Below are 24,463 nucleotides of genomic sequence, written 5' to 3'. Positions count from 1 at the left end.
ATCAGCCTGGATATATAAGACTACCCCCCCTGCCCCCTGCTGCATTGTTCAGCGTTATTCTGCTCCCACAATGGGACATCACACTTTGGAAGTAATTTTCAAAAAGGGGAAGCCAATCAAAAATAATGGCACTTATTGTTTCTCTTTTGACACACATTGCTGAGCGGCCTGCCCCTCCCTCGTCTGTCACTTTCTCTGCCTGTGTAGCCCTAAACCCCGGGGTTCATTCACGTCTATTATACGGACAAATTAAATAAAACCCAGTATGGGTCGGAGGGGAGCGGAGAGCCACGCTGGCTGTCGGCAGTGGTGCTAGAAAGAGTCAGGGATGGGAGGAACGCCATGGAGGTAAAGACTGAGGAGTGGACAGGGAGAGCAGAGCTTGAGGAGGGCAGGAAGGGACGCTGGAAAAGACATGGCTGCTGAGGGTAGGGACAGAGTCCAGTTTGTGTTGCAGCAAGTCATCAGGTAGGGTTTCAGTTTCAGCTGTTGATGGACACATTAGCTCTGTGGGAATTTAACTGAAGATGTGATGCTGCTAGGCTGAGACAGTGAGAACCTGTGAGGAGTAAGGGGAACATCACTTGGAGACTGTACACTTGGCTTCCATATCTTTCTCCTGCTGTACTCCACGGGAGGAATAGAGTGTGTAAATGACATCCTGGATGGACTAACCGATGGATATATCTCCTGCTTTCTGCCATGGATAGATGGATGCCTGGTGACAGGAGGGAAGGTATGTTGCTACTTACCAAAGGGGGGAGGCCCTATTGAGACATGAAGGTGTGCATTCGGTGGTTGAGGTTCATTGGCTCATGATGATTGCTCTACTTCTGGGTTTTAGGTTCAATTCAAATTTAAGATTAAGCTGATAAATGTAATCTCACTGAAAATAATACAAAAAAGTGGATGACTTGTCTTTTGACCATGATGCAGAACAGTAACTTTAACTACATGTGCACAGAAATTAAAAGAAGGCTTTCACGTCATTTGAACATTGGTGGAAAAATAATAACATAATTGCATCCACTTGTAGCAGCAGGGTCCTGCACAGAGCTGCTGTACAACTCTGCAGCTACAGAAATGTTCTGGGGTGTCTGGCTGTTTGATGGCTGACTGCAGTTTCTTGATCTGTTAGTTGGAGGTGGAATTAGAAAAACACCGGTCAGGTTTAGTTGATGTTTTGCCTTTCAAAAGCTCTCCACCTGATTGGATTGACATGAGTGCATGAATGGGTTTAACATCACGAGTGGTGTCTTTTTCAAATCTCCTGTTGATCTAAATGTTGGTCAAGACGTCTCATGGCCCTGATGTGACCAAAAAGTTTTTACTCTTTCGAGGTAGCAGGTCAAAAGACGTCTAGACTTGGTTGTTGCTTCAGCCAAGCCCTGCCTACTTGTGACCTCCTCCTGTTGGGTTGCACATCTGTGAGCTATGAGCAGTGAATTAGAGTTGTCGGATTGCTTCATTTTAAGAGGTAAAACTGCCGCAAAAGTCGGAAAAAAGTAAAGACAGTTTTGCATAGCAGAAATGTTTCCTATCATGTTTGTCGTCTTGTGACCTCTCCGATTAATCATTAGAACCCTAAGGGAACCAGACCCACAGGTTGGAAAACACATGTCCGGAAGTCTTGATAAACATTTATTGGAAAAAAATTAACTTTTGAGACGTCAAGGTTTGGTCCCTCTAGGATTGTGCGACTGTTTTTAGGATTGTTGTGGCCTAAAGTCTTGCTCAAGTATGAATCGTGCAGTGAAGAGCAGGAAAAGCCAAATATTACAGCTGTAGAAAAATAAAAAAGGAAAGGTATGAAGACGAGAATGGTGCACCTGCGTGATAGAGAGGAAGCACGATAAGAAGAAGAGGAGAGGAAGGTGACGTGAGGGACAGGACTGGAACGAAAGGAAGAAGAAAAGGTTGTTGAGGGACGGGAGGAAAGGGCAGGAGGAGGAGAGCTGCTCTTTGGGGTCTTTGAAAGCAGCAGGTCCCGGCCGCTAGCTTGACCCCATTTAGGAGGAGTGAGGGACACGGAGGAGAAGTGTGAGGCAGGAAGAGAGAGGGCGAGACACTCCTCAGCCCTGCACTTAAAGGCCCTCCCCAGGAAGCCCTCATTCTTCCCCTGAGCCCGACACCCCCCACCAACAGCAGAGAAGATGGAGGAAAAAGCCCTCATTTAAGATGAGTGGAGCAGAGAGAGGACCCCCATCCTCCTCTGAGGGGGGCCCTCATATCAAAACTTTCCCTCAGCAGGATGGAGAGAAATGTCAGAGAGAAGGAAAGGTTTAGTGTCTTTTATCATTTGATCTGGATATTGATTTGTGTCTGCAAAGCTTGTCATCAACCCCTTTGACCTTTTCAACATTTTGTGATGTTGAATTCAAAATTGAGCGAACTATTGTTTGTCACTGATCGCCATGATATACATTCAAAAAACTCAAGTTGTACAGCAGAAAATAAGTGTTTCAGATCAGTGTAAGTCAGTGTAGCCAAGTATATTTATTCAGGTACTTAAAACATTTATTTTGTGGCCTTTATTCCTCTACTGAGCCACATTTTAGAGGAGCATTTGTACATTTGCTTTAATACGTCTGTACTTTTACTTAACTAGGATTTTTCATGTGGTGGTATCACTGCTGTGACTTAAAAGATCTGAATATTTCTTCTGTCGCTGCATTTTGGTGCCTAAATTTTGATTCTGTCAGCATTTCTCTTGTACCTGTGTGCTTGTATGTGCTCATTACACAGTGTTACCTTTCTGTTTTCCTAGTTCTGGCCACTGTACTATTGGTCATGACATTTAACTTGTCAGTTTCATTGTAGAGACTCAGACACTACAGTCAGCTTTAGGTTGAGTTCAGATAACTGGTTCCAGTTTAGATATATTATCATATAGGTATGAAATAGTTCAGTAGTATTGTTTTTCCATGTCTGTGCTATAACGTCGTGTTGTGTTTTTGTAGCTGCAGTAATTGTAGTTGTTTATATAGTGGCATTTTTCTCACAACTTTACTTTATGGGCACTTAAAACAGGTTAAAAATGTTCAAGTCTGTCTCAAAACAACTGTCTGATGATACGAACATTGTTCTATGACAGTTCTTGTTGCTCTAATATCTCCTGTTTATCCTGGACATTAAATGACCCCTAATAGAAAAGCCATTTTCACTGTTGACATGGAGATAGTGAAAATGTGTTTGTGGCTTGAGATGTCAGTGTGTGTCATTATGAGGCATTACAAAAGTGGTGATGTTTCATGCAGTGGCAGACGTAACAAAAATAGTGCTGGTTCTAACCTTACTAACAGGACTTTTTACATGTTTACACATCAGTGATCAGTTACCCTTCGACAATACTGAGGAACAGTATGATAGCGTATTTTCAGGCTTCTGATTGGCCAACATCTGCCTCTGCTTCAGGATTGCAGTTATATTGTCTCCTGTTGGTTTGGTATGCTCTTGACAACACTGTAGCTGTGTTTTTGCGGTTTCACTTTGACAGAGATTTTTCTATAATAGTGTGTGTGTGGACAGGATTTTTTGAGAATGAAAACCCAGTTTTCAAAATACTGGTCCATGTGTGGACCAGGCCACAGACAAATCAAGCTGGTATCTCCTAAGCAGGGCTGTAGTGGTACACTGTGATTTACAAGTTGATGACTGTGAACCTGTCCTTTAAAATGTCAGTACGACAGGTGGATGTGGTTCTTTAAAAAAAGTCTTTCTGACTGTGTTGTCATGTTCAGCTCACAGAACTTTGTGCTCTACAGAATCATTTTCAGATGTGTCAGTTAAAATCAGACATGATGGTGCTGCTGGTGGTGTTGGGGGTTGAGTGGGATTAGCTGGTCTTGGCCACTCACACCAATGACACACACACACCTACAATTCTGCCAATGTTGCACAACAGCAGAGAAAACAGCTGACTGTCAACTAGAGAGGTTCAACGTGCTGGGCTGACACCTCTGTGTGTGTGTGTGTGTGTGTGTGTGTGTGTGTGTGTGTGAGAGAGAGTGAGAGTGAGAGTGAGAGACTTGTAAATGCTCCGAGCCAGGCAGACACGACTAACATTGTTATAAAATCATTTTCAAAGTAAAACAGAGCTTAAAATGAACTTACACAGGACCAAAGGTCTCACTGTGCTGAGGTCCATGTGTGTGTTATGTGTATATGTTTGCATTAGTCAGACAGGTTGGACTGATGCTGATCACTTTAATGTGGTCATTGTTATTGTGTGTGTGTGTGTGTGTGTGTGTGTGTGTGTGTGTGTGTGTGTGTGTGTGTGTTTGCATTGGCTGGGACTGGCTGCTCCCTCAGAGGGACTATCATTGCTGGTAATCCTCTTCATGGTCCACTAATCTGTTTTCGCCGGGGTCACTCCATCGCAGTCCTTCCCTCCCTCCGTCCTCTCTCCTTTCCTTTTTCTTTTCACAGCTCCTCAGTGGGGTTCTCCCATCTCTCTTTACCTCATCCTGCAAAGGTCAATCCTTCATTCTTTCCTCTGTCTCACCATGTTTCCCTCCATCCTTCCTCCCCCTCCTCTCTGGCTGCCCTTCTCCCTTTAATAACACTAATCTTGTTACACAGAGAATCAAAGCTTTCATGTTTACCTCCTGTTCATCAGAAAATCAAACTCATAATGAGAGATTAGGCATCTTCTCTCCTCCACATCTACCCTTTCCTCCACATCACTGGTTAAGTTATGGACACTGATACCAACTTCTTTTAGGCTAGCTGAGTTCACCCAGTCTTGATGCTAAGCTAGGCTAACCATGTCCAGGCTGCAGCTTTGTCCTCTTGGGGGGAAAAAAGGGAATTCTCCAATCTGTTACAGCCATATTTTAGAATTGACCAATTGTGTGGCAGAATTGACACAATCTATGAAATTGATGTATCAGCTCCTTCCTCCCCCCTCCGTCTTCTCGCATTCTCTTGTATCCTCATATCCAATCATCCCCTCATCCTTTTTAACCCTTCAGCCTACCTCTGCTCTCACCACCAACAAAACCACAATCAGATTTCTTCATTTCCTCCCACCTCCGACACACACACACACACACACACACGTAAACAGGGGAACTCAAACATGTGGTCTAATCATATTTCCTCCTATCTAGAAGCAATCAGTGATAGTGTTGGCTGCTTGCGAGCACTTTGACAATACTGGCAGAGAGGGAGGCTGCACATTCTCTAATTAAATTAAATGTATGTGCTGGTGTGTGTGTGTGTGTGTGTGTGTGTGTGTGTTTGGGGGGCTTTGATGAGGGAGAGGGAGGTCCAAATAAAATGCAGCCGCTGCATCATCACTGCTTGACCCGCCTGTAGCAGATGTAAGGATGATGGGAAACAAAGGTTTGATGTGAAGAGCTCAGCTGAGAGTATCAAAGGTCAGAGCAGGATGCTGATCAGCGCTGCTGTGCACTAATATATCATCAGTCATTGTTTTCAATCATCTGTTTTAGCACAGCGTTTCTTAGACATAGCATTATATTTTAGTCATTACCAGTCCATGTCAATACTTTACTCTTTAGTAGCTTACATTGAATACATTTCTCAGCTACTGCGTCAAACTGCGCTCTGCTGACAAGCATCTGTCAGGTTAGGAATGACAACTTGTAGAAAGCTGATTGTATAGCGACTTGTGGCACCTTGTGAGTGTCGCAGGCATTACTTTGTGTCATCAGTGCCAGTGCTGTTAGCTACAGTTAGCGATTTTGATGGACATCTCGGCAGTTTAATGTGGAAGTGAGATGGAAAGGATCTTTTGTTTGATATGTGCCCTTCTCCTGTGCAGCCCTCAATCACATGCTGGTTCCTTAAAGTTGCACTCGATCATCATAACTTTGAGAACCCCTGGTACAGTACAGATATGTCTATAGGCTATGTCTGTTATTGGAGCAGGAGACACCTTAAATGTCTTCAAAGTGTTGGTAAATATGTCTCTGTTTTCTGTCCAGACTGCTGAATGCCCTCAGGGACTTGAAGAGCCTGGAAGAGACAATGGATCGCATGGAACTAAAAATTTGGTAATTAATCAATTTATTTGATTTCTAACTTAGCACACAGCCTCCCTTCTGTTTCTATAGCAGTGGTTCTAGTATTTGGAATAGTAGTTGTTGTTGTAGTATTTGTGGTAGTAACAGTAATGGTAGAATTATATGAAAAAGTAATTTAAAAAGGTCATAGTGTCATATGTCATGGTATTATACCAGGGTTCCTGCAGCTCGAGGCGAGTTAGATTCAAGACTTTTTCAGGCTTTTTTTTTGACACTCAGAATGAAACTTAAGACCAGTTTTACAAAAACCAAACTTGAGAAGAAGGAAAAAACATGAACTATCACCAGATACCTAGGGTTAGGGCCAATTTTGCCCAAACTGATTGTAGGCATACACTCAAATAGTGTTTGGAGATCTGTTGCTGCTGACCCTGGTGTTGATATAAGAGATGTAAGATGTAAGAGATACTTTAAGATTTTACAATTTAATATTACAAAAAACAATTCATAAAATCCTGTGTTGTTTAGGGCTTCTGAATGACTGATTTGTGATATTATAATATCAGTTGCCTTATTTTCTGACTAATGAATTAAAAGCCTTTTTATGGATGTACAGAAACCCCGAGTTTGCCTTCTAAAATGTCACCAAAAACAGCATTGTGAAAAGATAATCCATAAAAAAAGGTCAGAAAAATACCAGTCATTGTAAGGTACTGCGAAACAATGTCATAAAAAAAATTGTCAGTACTCTGGATCAAACTTGAATGAGTAAGTTTCATGTATTTATGCAGTTGTCAACACATCAAACTTTTTAAAATTCTGGTTTTCTGTGCCATAACCCCTGCATTTCATTTCCCCGAAACACCGGGAGGAGACACACGTCTCAACTCCCTTTCCACAGTGGAGCTCTGGACACAGTGCCCTCACAACGGTGAGAACCGAACCCGGCTCTGGCGCCTTCCAAACCGGGAACTGACAGACCACGCCACCATGCCACGCACACTTGAAACTGTTCTCTTCGTGTATTTGTCTTCTTCATTTTGGGAATGATGTCTCAAAATTCACTGCACCAAATGAGTATTGAACTCTCAACCTCCAGTCTTCAGACCAGTGTCCTTCCTCTCTGAGCTATCTTATGAGGTGCTTCACTATGGTTTAATAGCATATGTCTTCTTCACTTTGGGTTGTTTGACTACAAAATTGAACATACCAACTAAGTATTGAACTCATGATCTCTGGTCCACAGACCAGTGTTCTACCACGCTGTGCTATAGAATCAAACATGCTTCATTCACTGCACCAAATGAGTATTGAACTCTCAACCTTCAGTCTTCAGACCAGTGTCCTTCCTCTCTGAGCTATCTCATGACCCAAATGATTAATGACTAATTGCGTATTTGTCTTCTTCATTTTGTGTCTTAGACAAAATTCACTGCACCAGCTAAGTATTGAACTCTCAGCCTCCAGTCTTCAGACCAGTGTCCTTCCTCTCTGAGCTATCTCATGACCCAAATGGTTAATGACTAATTGCGTATTTGTCTTCTTCATTTTATGTCTTAGACAAAATTCCCCACACCAGCTAAGTATTGAACTCTCAGCCTCTGGATTACAGCCCAAGTCTTCTACCACGATGTGCTATCTGATCCAACACACTATGATACTTTTCTGTTGTGTATTTGTCTTCTTCACTTTGGGTGTTGGCCCTTAAAACCTTTGCCTTCTCAGAAGTCTACTAACAGCCTGAACTACTTGGTCATACCATTTCCACTCAACTCAAACACACAAAACCTCTGGAAAAACTAGTATCTGCACAATGTGAGAAGGAAGTAGTAACAGAGGCTAAATGTCTCAGGTAGTTCAGTGTGATAAAAGATTTGTTGGAAGACTGGAGAGGGTGCGTTTAATCGCGATGTAATGTAGTGAATTTGAGGTCCAACACCCTAAGGAAAGAAGACAAATACACTATGGGAAAGTTATGAAGCATGTTTGATCAGATAGCACAGCGTGGTAGAACACTGGTCTGTGGACCAGAGATCATGAGTTCAATACTTAGTTGGTATGTTCAATTTTGTAGTCAAACAACCCAAAGTGAAGAAGACATATGCTATTAAACCATAGTGAAGCACCTCATAAGATAGCTCAGAGAGGAAGGACACTGGTCTGAAGACTGGAGGTTGAGAGTTCAATACTCATTTGGTGCAGTGAATTTTGAGACATCATTCCCAAAATGAAGAAGACAAATACACGAAGAGAACAGTTTCAAGTGTGCGTGGCATGGTGGCGTGGTCTGTCAGTTCCCGGTTTGGAAGGCGCCAGAGCCGGGTTCGGTTCTCACCGTTGTGAGGGCACTGTGTCCAGAGCTCCACTGTGGAAAGGGAGTTGAGACGTGTGTCTCCTCCCGGTGTTTCGGGGAAGTGAAACGCAGGGGTTATGGCACAGAAAACCAGAATTTTACGTTATCTGAAGTTATCATTGACACCAAACAAAGCACTGTGACACTGCAGAACTGAGTCAGTAGAAGATGGCGACAATGATGTGAAGAAACTTGCTAGCTTCAGGTTGGTTCAGAAGCTGGGCACTTATCTGGGGAGAAAAGAAGAGAAGGATGACATCAGAATTGGCATTAAAGTCACATACATATCAGTGTACATACTAAAACTACAAAATCAATTAATATTACAAAAACTTGTTATTGTTTTGTAGTTTTTTTTCTGTGAGTGCTAACTTAGACAGCCACAAAGGAAAGCTGTACCCTGTGGCATACTATCCACCTTATTCCTAGGGGGTGCTACTTGAGAAAAGATTATTGGTAAAACCTCTGGTGAGATAACAGAAGTAGCGGTAAGCTAGTTAGTCCCATTGACTGACATTGATTGTTAGCTTCATTGGCTAATCATGGTGACTAACCACCAACAGCAGTTCTTCTTTTATGTAATTTGCCTTCAATTTAGCAAACGCTGCTTTGTTTGTCAATCATTTAACTCAATTAACATTAACTAATTAGCATTTTCTAAATGTTCTTGTGGAGCTCTGGTACCTGTTGCACCTCTACATTTGTAACGTCACTAACAGCCAGACAAAGCTAAATTTGTGGATTCAACAACAGTGTTGAACGCGCACCACGAACAAAAACGGATTGTTCCTGTAACCATCGCCTAGGAATAGGCTGCCACCTGTTCTGTATAATATCGGATTGTCCCGTATTGAAAAAGTAATTAAAGTGTGCCTTATTGAATCAATATGGGACACAATTGGTCCAGTATTTTTGTGCCTACATTAGAAAATTGCCGGTCATAAAATACACTGAGCAGCATACCTTGAATTGTGTTATGTCACCTAGGCTGAGAATGTGTTACTGATTTGCTGTATGTCTTTCATATCATATAAAAATAAATGCTTGAAGTTATACATTTTACACTTTATTTACTATGACAGATTTTTAATGTTGTTGATGTTTAATTCAGCAGAGCTCAGATTTAATAAATTAAGCAGTGATTAAACTGTGTAAACTGCGTCGTTAGCTGGGAAACATCACATTTATTCATGGAGCTAAAATTAATACTGAATTATGTTAAATGCTTGCCGAACGTTAGTGTCCGTTCATGAGTCACGTGAAATCATAAATCATCTTTTAGAAGCAGTAGATGCAAACAGTCAGCTAGCGCAGCTCTGTTAAGGGGAATGTTTTAAGGGGAATTGAGCCCATGTTCAAATTCATACATTTTGTTCTCATTGTCTTAAGCCCAGTTCAGACCAATAATTCACTGGTGGTGTGTTCCACATGTTTTATTTCCCAATCATCCTAGGAAGAGGATTAGTGTGCAGTTACCAATGGAGAACACTGGTTGCGGTTCAGCAACCAGTGTTCTCCATTGGTAACACTGGTTGCGGTTCAGCGCTGTAAGTCACGGGATAATTCATGCAACATATCGTGGGGGCTAGGAATAAGGTGGATATTACAACATTTTTCAATTACTTTTTATCACTTTTTTAAATTAATGGCATACTATACATGAGACTTCTACAACCACTTATACATCAAGTACATGACAACTACAACATCAACTACTATGACTACAACTACTGGTACGAGTTAATTTCATAGGTACCAAATTTTGGTTTGGTGCGCACCACTTGCCGCCTCCTCTGGGCCCTTCAAGTCCCTTTGTTCATTCAGCAGACTGTACATAAAACAGAGACATTTTCACCCATATTTACAAAACATATAAAGTCTCTCCAGATCCAAACCCTAACCCATTTTTACACAAATCTTTTGCATCAGTTTTCATGCAAGATACATCAAAACACAGGTGTATATATACTGGGACATACTTGATAATCTGATGATATAATCAAATGTTCCTGGTGTGATGGTGACAAGGTGTTAAAAGTGATTTCATCACACATAAAGCCCTTTAAGTCACAAAATAGCTCACAATGATAAAATAGAGACTTTCACTGTCTTTCAGTCCATTCATTTGGTCACAAGTGTGACAGAATAGAAAATATATAAAGAAGAAAGAAATAAAACATTCCTGTAAAAGTTCTCAAATGGCAAAATGCCGCAAAAATATCTTCAACACAAAACACATAAAAAAACTTGAAATAATAAAGTATACAAAGAATATTTTGCTTACTGATGTTTCCTTACTCTGTGACTTCGTCTGGCATCCTCTGCTCGTCTTTGACCTTGTCTCAGAGGCAGCTGAGCTGCTTCTGAATAACTCCCTGTGGTTCTCTCGCTGCTTCTCCAGCATTGTCTGCAAATGATTAAACATATTACCGACACACAATCATTCAAATATCAAAATCATTTAATCGTATGGTATGCCATAAAAATGGCATAAAAAATGTAACAGTATGCAATAAAAAATGTAAAAATAAATCGTAAAGTATGTCATAGTAAATGAAAAAAAATGTCATAGTACAGTATGTCATAAAAATCCTCGTATAGTAAATCATAAAAATATCATAAAAATGTTTGACATTCAATAGAGAGGCAAAGTTCAGCACACTCCACCCATGGAAACTTCGGAAAAGCAATTCTCCTGCAGTTGATAGCAATAGACATGCCATGAATTACTTGTTTGTCAATTTAAAAGAAAATTTTGCAAGTTGAGAAAGTCGCAGTTGGTTGTAAGACTGCGAAAATACGCAACAAGAAAGAGAACACAGGCCACGTAAGTGACGTCAAAACTTCTCCCTCTTGCTGAAGCTACAATACCTGTGTTACGTACCAGGATGTGCTCACAGAGGGTGACGTAACAGGTCTTGCTTGTTCTTTTGCTTCCAAACTTGTGCCATGTCATTATTCAGCAGCTCATTTTTCCAAAACTCCAATAGTCTGAAAAAAACAACAACAACAGGACATTAGGACAGACGGTAGGATGGACAACCCGAACACATAATCACAACCCAAATATTTGTTCGCATAATCGCCGAAAACAAAGGCCCACTGCTCTAGTGGCCCATTGCTCAAAAAATACAAGCTCTTCCTGTAGTTAGAACCACCAAATTCTAATCAGACCATTGTTGAGTCCAGATGAATGTTTGTCCCAAATTTGAAAAAAATCTTTTAGGGTGTTCTTTGAGATGGATGCAAGGTCACAATGATCCTGACTTTTGACCACCAAAATCTAATCAGCTCATCGGTGAGTTAAACTGGGCATTTGTGCCAAATCTGAAGAAATTTCGTCTGAGTGTTATTGATTCTCCAGCTCATGGAAAGGGTTACTATGACATAGAGTGATTACATTAATCTGTGTGTCACAAAAAAAAATAATAATGGTGAGATTAACCAAGAAAAAAAGATCCTGAGGTGCAGCCCTAATTGGCACCTGGGAAGGTCTGGTGATCTGTTTGAAAGAGTGTGTATTTTACGAGCAATTGGTGTTTCTTTTTGTGATAACTGGCAGTTGGACAAATGGTCTTTCGGTTCAATGGATTACTGGTGTTTAGGAATAATGAGCAGCTGGAACATTGCATTGTGCTGAAGTAACGGACGCACTGTATGGAGCAGACACGAAGACAGTTAAAAATGCAATCAAAAAATTATTTGTCACTTCCTTTTGACTACGGTTCATATTTTTTACTGAACAAGGTCCCATGAAGTACACCTGAAGGGGAGGGACTTGGTCTCTCTATACACTACTTGGCTACTGCATCAAATTCACCCTTTGTTGGCCTTCTGATTGGTCTACTGACCCACCAACTAGAGTGCTCCTCCCCATAGCAACAGTTGTTAACGTACTGGGATTCGCCAAACATTGCCCCAGGCTGTGTTCTCCCAGGCTCGTTGGAAATGGCATCATGGTGAAACGCAGAGCTTTCTGGCTGGCAAACATGGATAAATCAGTGTTTTATATTATTTTAACATGATTAAAAGCTGTGCTTGGGGTGTCTGCAACAGTAATTCCAGATATCCAGAACGTATTCCCGGAGTAGTTTTTATTCCATTTCCAAAACCTAAGGGAAATCATGTCTCCTTTGGATTTGACTCTGTGGACGACCACAATGGCAGTTCAACACATCGACTGTCAATAAGTATACTTACATATGCTCGAAAATAAGAGAAGCAATATGGTTTTCATATTTTATAATAAATGATGTGATCCAACAATGTTTCCCTAGCTACAGACTGTTGTTGGCTCGCTATGCTAACCTGTTGGGCAGGCCTCAGACAGGCCCACCTCGTATTAAACGTTAACTTGCTGGCAACATTGACATTTGTAGAGGACAACATTGCTATTCATATAGCGTCAGCTAACTGTTACTGTGGTGTTCAACTTGTAAACACTCTCAATATAACGTTAACGTCAGGCAAGAGAGCTAGCAACCGCGGAGGGACAGCTCACGTTAGTGGCCATGGCTACCGTCAGACATCGGGACAAAACAACGATTTTCACCAGTTTTCGGATATGTCATGTAATGCCCGTTCACTCAACTGTAGCCACATTTGTTCTCTATCACTGACACCACGTTTTGGACAGAATGATCAATTCAAATTACGAGAAAGTTAAATCTCCCAGTATTTTCCATTGTTTCCTATGGGAATAAACCCCCGCGAGACTAGTTTTGTCGAACCTAGCAACAGTAACCAAGGAGGGCGGGACCATGGGCAGGTCTTGACAAGAGGTGAATTGCAGTTCCTTTAATGAGCGTTTGCCAGGTTAGGAATGACAACTTGGAGAAAGCTGGTTGCATGGCAACTAATGGCACTTCAGTAGTGTAGCGTGATATATATTCTGTCATCAGTGCTCGTGCTGTTAGCTTAAGTTTGTGACTTCAGTGGACAACTTTGCAGTTTAATGTGGGAGTGAGTTGTAAAAGATATTTCGTATGACACGTGCACTTTTAAGACACTCAGTCATCAATACTTCGATAGCATTTGCTGTGTAGTGAGTGATATGTAGCACTCATGATTTGGTCCATGTCTGCACTGTTTTTTAAGACATAAAAACAATCTTTCTCCCACTAGTTTCAGACCATTATAGAAGGAGCCTATTAGCGATGAGTGATGTGGCTGCTAATTGCAAAAGTACTCGGTGAGAGATGCTGTTGAAAATGACTGAAGGGCTTATTTACATTGGGAGCTCAATGCTGAGCTTCCCTTTTTCAGCATACACAAAACTGATGTGAACATGGATGTGCTCTCCACAACAAGAAAGAGCAGCTCAGAATATATATATTGTTGGGTTGGTTTTGTCTGTTACAACAGCTCTAAGTATGTTACATCTGTGTGAGAAATGACAGAATGAATAGTCTTGAAGCTCTGGTGTAAACGCAGACTTCTCTGCCTAAAGCCTGGGCTGTCTGGCAGACAGGCAAAACCCATTAGCAAGGCTCTGTTAGCGATCGTCTTGTAAACCGAGACCCCGGGCATTCATTAGGCATCAATCAAAGGACGAGGTGCGATGATTAAATGATGAGTGCAAATGCTTAACAGTGTTCGGTACACCAGGCCACTTTACTCTGACACTTGAAAGTGGGGGAAAATGGATGGAAGAAAGATGATGTTAGTCTCCGTGTAGATGGCTGCAACTGGTTAATTTATTCATGGAAGTTATTAAAGAAAGTGAATTTCAAAACCTTGAAGTCAAAGCTTGATGATGCCTCCAAATGCTGTTGGAGCAAAGGGAATTCATTCGCATTGGCTCCCAGTAATCATCATTAAATTGCACTCAATTTAGGAATTCACAGACTTTGTTCCTGTTTCAAAGCTCAGAGTATCAGCAGGCGCCAGATGAATGGAACACGACCACCAAGTTTGAGATCTGTGATACACTAAAAACTTGAACACGCTTAGGCATCCATCCATTTTCATAGCAGCTCATATGGGTCAGGGTCGCAACGATGAAGAGGCACCTGACTTAGAAATAGGCCAGAATTTTTTACTGAAAGGTAGTTTTAAGGCCTTTATTGTTTCAGTGAATATTGAATATTACATGGTGCAGTTTAAATGTGTGCTTAAAGTTTAACTGAGAAAAAATATTAGCATTTTTAAGATATTAGAATAGATGTCTTTGTTTTGACTTATTTATGCTTACCAAGAAGAAGAAATTTAACTGTTCTGCAGTGATAGTGCCCCCTATATTGGTGTTGACCAGAGCGTGTGCATTATGGTACCAGTGTTAGCAATTACATTGTCCAATCTGTGTTTTGAGCGCTGCCTACGTTAATCCATCTGGAGATAAAGCCATACTGTCATAAAAGTTTTCATAATACAGCATGCCATGAAGATTTCATAAAAAAGACATGCCAAAAATGTCACAAAAATTCACAATACAGTGTGTCATTAAAAAAAATGTTGGTTGCAGAACTCACAGCCATCCAGCTTCTTCTCATCAGGTGTTTTCTGTGTGCGCATATTGTCCAGGTTCTTCTGTGTTGGGCTTTTTGTCAGTGCAGTGTATTCCTCCACCTGCAGTGAACACAGGTGAGAGCCATATTGGAGGTCTGCTACAACATCAGAGTAGTGGTACGAAAGTCATTGTATGGTATGTCGAGAAAAGCCATAGTAAAGTATGCCATAACAAAGTCATAGTATTTCACCAAAAAAATGGTGTGGTAGGTCAGAAAAAATGTAATAAAAAAAAGTCATAGTAGAAAGTGTCATTTAAAAAGTCACACTATGTCAAAAAGTCAAAGTCAGTGTATAAAAGTCAGATCACAATGTAACAGCTCTCCCTTCACAGCAGAAATAAAATAGAAATACCTTGAGTGACAAAATACACAGCAATAGAAATTACACTGAGCTGATATCTGACAAATGTGTTTCATTCCTTTATGAATGGAGAGAACATAGGGCTTTCAGAAGATATAGTATTTTGCCAAGAGACTACTGATCCAATTTTCTATTAAACGTAATCTCAGCTCTACCAGTGTTATTAGATATGCTGAAAAGAACCTTTCAGTTTCAACAAAATACTGTTGCAGTACTATTAATGACTATTTTCATCATCAGCTGTGTGAGTGCTGTGGGTCATATTTAAAGTTCAGAAGGTCTGACTGTATTTCTGAGCACTTAATGTGACATATGTCATAGCTTGTTGTTGTATGTATGTATGTACTGTATGCATGCATGTGTGTGTTAGTGTGCTCCCTGCTCTGTCTGTAAGGCTGAGCTCCAGTGGAGCTGACAGCTTGCTGTGACAGAGAGCCTTAAACAAACCCACTGGGTCGGCTGCTGCACAGGAGAAATGCCTTTGATTCTATTAGGCCTGTGTGTGTGTGTGTGTGTGTGTGTGTGTGTGTGTGTGTGTGTGGCCTGTTGGCTTAGAGATTTCAGGCCTAATAGCAGTGTGAAGACGTGAAGAACATCCTTACTGCTGTGTTTATCTCCAAGCACTCTTTGATCCTGTGCTATGTCCATGAGTGTGTGCTGAGAAAAACAAAGTAGTGATAGCTAATGCGTGATTATATGTATTGATCAACATGATTGGTTTAGTTCTGATGTCTCTGACTTTTGGTGGCAGTTTGGTTACACTGAGTTTCGAAAAATTCAGTTTGTCCTTTTTTTCTCAATATAATTCCTCAAACCTTTTGGTTTATGCTCAAAAAGATTTCCACCTCATCTCATGGTTCACTGAGCAAAAGACCATGCGTCTGGATTCTCTTCACCATATATTGCACCCAGAGATCAAAAGTGATCTTCCACCTATAGAATGATGGTTTGACTTGTATGGGTTATTTATATGTGTGAGCTAAAGCTGCAAATACATGACTCATGCATGCATTTGAAAGCCAACAGCTTCTAAAAATGTTCACAGTTCAGGACAAAGTGTTAACCAGGGGGAAGTGGAGGATGGGCGCTACGCCTCAGCGACAACACCATCCCTATATTAGCAGTACCCGTTGTTTAAGCGCAGTGCAAAGCAGCTGCATGAGCTGGCAAGTGGAATACACACATGCACTAACATGCATGCTCAGCCGGACCTGCTCACCACAACAAACGACAGAGAAGCTCAGACTGCAACACACACTGATAACTGATAGTGTCCATTGTGTCATGGTATCTTCACATGGTTTACTGCTATACTAATGCTCTGAATGTCTCATACAGAACACCAGCAATTAGACCTGTCTACTGGAAGTTGCTTTTTGAGTGGCAAAGACCTGGTGCTGCCAAACAATTTCATTGATGAGCGTAACTGACCTAAGCTATTAACTTCCTAGATGTGAACATTTTACAATGCAGGCTTCAGAATAATTTAGATTAACAACAATAGCTATTTATATATTTTGTATAAGTTATTAATTTAAATAGATTCATTTTGCAGCTCACACAATTTTGACTTTTTTTTTTAGGATTTATATCTACTACTGGGGAATTCTTATATTCAACTTCAATAATTTAATTTATGTTGTGAGTTATTTTAACTGATATGATAATCTGCATTTTGTTGTTATGTTTTTCAAATTTTCTATTTTATCTTTGACTGTATTCACCTGAATGGTAAGACTTTGATAGGGTCATTATCTACATGGCATCATTAACATTATATTACAAAGAACTTCAGTGTAGCTCAGACACAGCTTACACAAGGTTACATTACTTGCCTGCAATTTGCAGTAAAAGCCAAATAACCCCTTGAAACCAAGGTTAAGTCAAAGTAACCCAGAGCAGCAGAAGTGCATGCAGTGTTTCCAGCACTGTCCCATTGGTCCACTGACTGTCCTGTTCCACACAATACCTGTTACAGTTCTCTCTGGGTATTTCCAGTTAGGCTACGCTGGCTCTACACTGCTGCCTGCTGAATATCTACAACATGTGGGTTACTTGTTCATTTTATTTTAACTACCACACAGGCTGTGCTTAAACTCGTGGAGGCAAAAAAAAAATATTGCAAGTTACTTATTTTAAGGATTTTAAGAGGACTGACGAGTCAAAATTATCTATTATTTAACAGTTTTACTCTCTAGAGACAAACATTTGTAACAAGCAGGATCAAATTAACCCAAATAACCAAATCACACTATTTAACTCTGTTGTACCATGAGATATTAGAGGACAGTTATAAATGATGCCATGTATTGACCTGCATTAGCTGGGTTTGTCAGTATTTGATATCTGTGCATATGTAAATACAGAGAAGAGTTATTGTTTTCTGATTGTGTTTCCTGTCCCTGCTGCTATCAATTCTTTTCAGCTTTATCAAAGATACTGTTTTATTGCAGATATGGAAATCTCTGCTTCACAAACTTCTTCAGGGAAACTCTGTGGAAAGACGAAATCACCCCCAGCAGAACAGCGTGTTTGGACACAGTTGGGAATAATCAGTCCTGCAGGCTTTCATTGATCTGGAGCAGAAGCAGAACCTGTCATGGAGCTCCATCTGATGTGTCACCATCCAGCTACAGAGACACTGAATGGATAAACTCAGAAACTCTGCACAAAAATACCATCTTACTATCCAACTTCTGTCTGCTACTTCTCTTTAAATCATGTGTCCCATGTCCCACAGACAGACAGCAGCCTGCCTCCTCTCCTTCATATGTAACTTATGAGCACATCAGCTTGTTGAACAAGCAACCAAACACCAAACAAACACTAGATGGCCAATAAGCTGCATCACATTGAACAGCATGTAAACACACCTGTACTTCTTCTGTTTTAGATGCTGTTAACCACACACTGTCTGCCCATGTTTGTTTACATTGACTGCAAAGAGGGATGACTAAATATGTTTTTAAATAGACTTTGATCAACCCAGTACAGACTGCAGTTCCTTCTCTCTCCACAACACAGAAGAAACATGCAACTTTTTTAAAAACGCGATACTGAATCAGTACTATTAAAATCAGAGCACCTCTCATGTGTTGCTTGATTTGTCTGAATTACTGTCTCAATCATTTTGTAATTGCACTTTGGATATATGTGTAAACTAGAGCTGCAACAAATCATCAGTTTACTATCATCAGAGGTGTCGTGCATAATTATAGTGGGTCATTTTGAAGGTTACGTAACCAACTTTTCTGTCCTGTTTCCTGTTCAAGCACTGAAAAAATGTGCATGGATTTCAACCAGATTATGTGAACTACAAATGTTCTATTTCCTCACTTGGAGGAAAAAGTGTCGGATTGTCTTTCCAGCAGCATGACACCCCTGGTTGTCAACTATTAAATTAATCACCAACTATCTGACAATCAATTATTTGGTTTGAGTCATTTTTTAAGAAAAAAAAAAGTCAAAATTCTCTGATTTCAGCTTCTTAAATGTGAATAATTTCTGGTTTCTTTGCTCCTCTATAACAGAAAATTACCATTATATTTTATAGACCAAACAACTAATCAATAAAATAATCAACAATGAAAATGATCATTAACCATTATCACTTATATAAGATTATGCCATCGTCACTCTTAAACATTGTAAAGTTGGTCAAGACACAAGTGCAAAGGTTTGTATGAACCACCTGGTGGTCAAAATTCACAAATAGGTCCACTACACTCAGCTCATCAGGAGCCATTTGAGACCCTCATTTCCTCAGCAGTGTAATTCAGCTGAAGTAAATCAGCACGGCAAAAAGCATCGCACATGAACCGAGAAAACAATAAAATACAAAGAGCTATGATGTGACAGAGCCGATGATGGTGGTGTCCTTCTTTCTGTTCACTTATCAAACAAAGCCAACACACAGGCGTCGACTCTCAAAGGTCAACATGTCCGAGACAGTGTTGTAAATGATCTGAATCTGAATGTCCCTGAAAATCTTAATTCTCCATATCAGCTGTTAATTCAGTAATCTATAAAATGCCTCAAGACTGAGAGTAAATTCAATAAGACTCACAATGCCACAAAGTCTCGGCACATGAATCAATAGATGAATAGACAGCACATTAGAACACTGAGCAAAGTGTGCTCACGGACAAGACATTATTATTTAGTCAATGTCAAATATTTCTGTCCATTCGCTGATTTGATTTCCACCTAAAGGACTAACAGCTAAATTTTCATGATATGTTGTACATTTCAGAGATACAATGTGCTTGTCTCTGTGTGTCCATGTGTTTCTGTGCCGGATGCAAAAAGGCAGAAAGAGAGGAGATTGTGAGTAAAACAGATCATACAAGCCACTTAGCAGCACTATAGCCGACTGGTACAAGGGAGCGAGAGGAAAATCCAGCCATGCCAGCATGCCAATATAGTTTACAGCTCGCTGAGAGGCGGGCCGCACCTGACAGATGCCACTTGGGAGCATAATCCCAGAGGGCTGAAAAGATCCTTCACATGACGGGAAGCCAGTGAAGCAGGAGGAGACTGGAATACCAAATGACAAATCGCAACGTTAAATCAAATATATATCTCTTCCTTTCTTTTCATTAGAGCCAAATGCAAAGAAATTAAAACATTTCAACAGAGCAACTGTAAAATAACAAGGTGCAATGATTAGTGGGTCAACAAAAATAATAATCAGGGACTACTGTGATGATGGATGAATTTTCTGAATTATTTCTTGAGCAAAACACGAAATATTTGCTGGTTTTAGATACTCAAGTGTTCAGTTTGTCTGGGTCCCTTTGTTTTGTATGATTGTAAACTGAATATCTGAATGTTGTGGACAAAAAGCTCTTGGGAATTTCGGTCTATGTGTATTAGTAATATTAATATTATTGGCAGTAGGAGTATCAGACGCAGGAATAGAAATAGATTTAATATAATTTAACAGTTTAATAACACAGGTATTTTTTGACAATGGCACACTCTCCTTTCCAGACTCAATAAAATTATATCTTTCAGGAGAACTGCTTGGCAGAATTGTCCTTGATCCTTATTATCAGAACAGGAGCATGTAAGCGGTCTCAGGCCTCCTGCAGCAGGCCCGCAGCTGCAGGTTTATGGCGCCCACATCATATTTCATTACATTATTAAAACGTTATCATGAACAACATATATATTTCTAACATTTATGATAGGATTACAGTAGTTTTTCTAGGAGGGGTTAAATCTCTCCCTCTTTCTCTCGTGCTCTCCCTCAGCTTTGGTGAAACAAACAAAAGGGGCGCTTTGAATGGCACGTGCTCCGGGCGTCAGTCACCTGTTTCCTAGCAACGGGCACAACAGAAAAGCACCTGTGGCTCTGAATAGGAGGCGGTGGAGCCCTTAGTTTGACAAAAACCAGGGAGAATTTTTTTTTAAATACATAGTCCTTTCCCCACAGATAATTATATCTATAAATTATATACCCTATTTCTGATTAGGTAATGAGCTTAAAAGGCTACTTGAGTGTTTGTAGTTATGCCCCTAAATTAGCTCCCGTACATTGTGAATATAGAGAACAGCCTATTTTAAATGTAAATATTGTGTACCCAGTTGGGAACATTTGTGCTTGTAGTTGTGATGATGAAGATGATAGGATTATTAAAGCTCTGATGAATCATTCTGCTTTTTTCAACAGCTTCCATATTTACTTTATTTTGATTAAATTCATCTTACTTGTAACATATCTGTTGTTGCGCTGGAGCCAATGTCGTTCTCATTAAACTTATATTTTCTTTGCAGTGAAATATCAGAGCGCACAGACTCTGTGTAGGACATGCGCAAAATTATGGGAATTAAACTGTTTACATGATGTGTGTGTTTTTTTTTGCCACACACACCAGCTACACACGCAAAACAGATGACAGAGGGAGTAATTTTTAGGTCTCGCGCTCCGACGTCACCAGAACCTCGAGCATGCAAATCACGTCTCCACTCGAGCCTCTCCATTGGCCGTCTCTCGCTCATTTAGCTGCTGTCAAAGCGCGCGGCCCGGGCACGCTCTGGTAACTTTTCCCAGTACAGCTTCAACCAAAGTAAGCTCAAACAACTGGTTTCTATTCTTCGCTGCGCTCGCGGATGACAGGAAAAAAAGGCGAAAAGGGGAAGTGAGGAGCAAGTTTACCTCTGAGTGGATTTCATCCTGAGCACCTTTTCATCTCCCTCCGTGTCTTTCACTCTTCGTCTGTCTCTTCCTCGGAGGTTTAGCTGCGCGCGGGCCAGCCTGAATGTTTCTGTGTGTTTGACTGAGAAGTGTTGTCCTACAAAGACGAGGTGAATGTACAGCATCATGATGGAAACGGACTTACATTCCCCCGTGGTGCCCCAGACCAACCCATCCAACCCGGGGGGACACGCGGGAGGAGGAGGCGGGGGGCCCGGCGGTAAGGTCCCCCAGGACAGAATCAAGAGACCCATGAACGCCTTCATGGTGTGGTCCCGGGGCCAGCGGAGGAAAATGGCACAGGAGAACCCCAAGATGCACAACTCGGAGATCAGCAAGCGGCTGGGTGCAGAGTGGAAGGTGATGACCGAGGCGGAGAAGAGACCATTCATCGATGAGGCGAAGCGGCTCCGGGCCATGCACATGAAGGAACACCCGGACTACAAGTACCGGCCGCGGAGGAAGACCAAGACGCTGCTGAAGAAGGACAAGTACTCTCTGGCCGGCGGGCTCCTCGGCTCACCTGCGGGTGTAGGGATGGGCGGCGGGCAGCGGCTGGAGAGCCCTGGTGGGGGGCACGCGGGGGCAAATGCGGGCTACGCCACGCACGTGAACGGCTGGGCAAACGGCACATACTCGGGCCAGGTGGCTGCTGCAGCGGCGGCTGCTCACGCGATGATGCAGGAGGCGCAGCTGGCGTACACGCAACACCCAGGCACCGGAGCTCACCCGCACCACCCGCACCCGCATCACCACCCGCATCACCACCCGCACAACCCGCAGCCCGTGCACCGGTATGACATGAGCGCCTTATCTTACAGCCCCATCTCAAACTCTCAGAGCTACATGAGCGCTTCTCCGCCGGGCTACGGCGGGATCACCGGCTACACTCACCAGCACCAAAGCTCCGGTGTCTCCCCAGTGTCCGGAGCGATCGGAGGGACTTTGGGGTCCCTTGTGAAATCTGAGCCTAGCGTGAGCCCCCCGGTTTCCACCGCACGCGCACCACCGCCGTGCCCTACGGGGGACCTGCGGGACATGATCAGCATGTATCTGCCGACCGGAGAGGCGGCGGGGGAGTCCCCCGTTCATAGCAGACTGCACGTGCTCCACCCGCAGCACTACCAGAGCAGCGGCTCCACTCCGGTAAACGGGACGGTTCCCCTGACTCATATTTAAATCTCTAAATGTACTATAAGCACTACAAACCACAACCAAATATTTAAAAACTTAGATGTGGGCGCAGGCTGCTGATGAATTGTAAATTATAGGCGGTTATAGCCATAAAAATGCAATCACTTTGAACAAACTTTTTTATTGTTATTTTTATTTTCTCTCAGTGATGGATTTATGTCTGTCCGAGCTAAAGGAAGGCGCATCCGATTTACTTTTGCTCTCTGGAACAGAGCATGCCAAGTTTTGACACGATTTAAATTATAATCCGTGAAGGCTGGTGCATTTTGAAGGTTATTTTTTTCCGACTTTTTCTGTGGAATTAAAAGGCACCAGCGGTGTGTTTGAGGGATCCTGAAAACCTGTTTAAAGAGGGAACCGTATAATAAATGGAGGGCGGTGTGGAAGATGTGTTTAAAAAAAAAAAAAAAAGTTTCTAGGCTGCAATTTAAATTGATTTCCAGTTTTAATGCTTGTAAACATGTGAGTCAGTCGGTGTAATTTGAATTTGTTTTTGTTGTTGTAAAATCTTGTAAATTGTGAATAAATAGGCCTACTGAAAACGCTTTAATGCAAGTGTACATAATTTACAATATACCAAGCTTCTTTTTCGGGTTCAAACAATTTTTGCGCTGAGTTTAACACATTAAAAGTGTGAGGTTTGTAGGTTTGTTTTATATTTGCAGGTGGTTTAAAAGGCTCATGGAAACTGTACTTCCGATAGTTGTGTACATTTAATACATTTCTAAAATATATTTAAAAATACTGACAAGCTTATTGCATCATGCGGGTTAAATGAAATCGTAGCAAAAAATCTGGTCAAATTGTAAATGACAAATAATAATAATAACAGTAATAATAATAAGAACATTACAGGCAGATATGTTTTCTAGGTGATGCCCTTTTTATTTATCGGTCAGGCTCTTAATTAATTATTTCTCCTAGAATTAAAAATAGCCTAACTGAAACATTATATTTATCTTTTTTCCCCTAATGGAAAAAAATGTTAAACCCTCTAATTACCCTCTTTTTAGTTTGCATAAATCTTAATAATAGGCATTTCATCAACATAAATTCACGTTGGACATCAGAATGGGTGATGTGTAAGAATATGGTCTTTTAATTGGGAAAAAGTATATGAAACAGACTACATTTTTTCCTGTAATTATTTTTTGTTTTTGATATTTATATTTAAGTTTTCTGTCCACAATATCCATGATATCTGTAATTGCAGAATTATGTTTATCAGATATAAGATTAATACATTCAGTTTATCTGACAGCCTGTCCTAACACTTGTTGGCTGAGGATTTTCTCCACAGAGAGAGGAAGCTAGAAAATATATGCCTAATAATGTCCGAATTTTTGCATAAAATGGGGCCACATTTTAAATCTACACTCTCGTGGTTATTATTCATTAATGCCACATGCAACAAAGAAGAAGGAAACAAGAAACAAAACTGATAACAGGGATAAATTCCATTTTCATGAATTATGTTTTGTTATATATTGAATTCCTGTTTCTCTCTCTGTTTCTTGCATTCTTGCAAAAGTGATAATGTATTGAAGATTTTTCTTTCAAAAGCTAAATAGCCTTTTCTATGAGCCAGCTGCAAATATGGAATCATCTACGTGATAAGAAGGCCTCTGTGTCGTCTTATCACAGTTAACTTATTTTTGCAGAAATTCTAGCACAATTATTCATCAACTTGATCATGCATCATCTGAAATTTACTTCAGATCCACTTCCACATGTTGATGTTATGGGTCTGTCTGTATATTAGTGCACTCACAGGCCAGTGAGTTTCTTTTTTATTTACCTGCCTCAGGGTCATGACCTCAGTGATTTAGATCTCAAGCAAAAGTAAATCCGTCAACA

The 24,463-nt window shown here is 41.0% G+C and overlaps 1 protein-coding gene and 1 long non-coding RNA gene across 2 annotated transcripts; both read left to right on the top strand.

The window, feature by feature from the left end:
* Window positions 1–293: 293 nt before the first annotated feature.
* Window positions 294–18,304, top strand: LOC125885112 (uncharacterized). Its single transcript, XR_007448809.1, has 3 exons — window positions 294–736; window positions 5,952–6,020; window positions 17,667–18,304. It is a non-coding gene; the product is annotated as an uncharacterized LOC125885112 (long non-coding RNA).
* A 2,932-nt stretch (window positions 18,305–21,236) lies between these two features.
* Window positions 21,237–23,130, top strand: LOC125885111 (transcription factor Sox-1a-like). The gene has a single exon (XM_049570554.1). The coding sequence runs from the start codon at window positions 21,527–21,529 to the stop codon at window positions 22,589–22,591; it is 1,065 nt and encodes a 354-aa protein (XP_049426511.1). The 5' UTR covers window positions 21,237–21,526; the 3' UTR covers window positions 22,592–23,130.
* Window positions 23,131–24,463: the final 1,333 nt, after the last annotated feature.

The sequence above is a fragment of the Epinephelus fuscoguttatus genome, linkage group LG24, assembly GCF_011397635.1.
Source record: "Epinephelus fuscoguttatus linkage group LG24, E.fuscoguttatus.final_Chr_v1".
In the NCBI taxonomy this organism is placed as follows: Eukaryota; Metazoa; Chordata; class Actinopteri; order Perciformes; family Serranidae; genus Epinephelus; species Epinephelus fuscoguttatus.
This window is presented reverse-complemented; position numbering and strand designations above follow the sequence as displayed.

Coding starts and splice junctions, on each gene's coding strand:
- LOC125885111 (XM_049570554.1), top strand. CDS start 21,527: ATGTACAGCATCATGATGGAAACGGACTTACATTCCCCCGTGGTGCCC.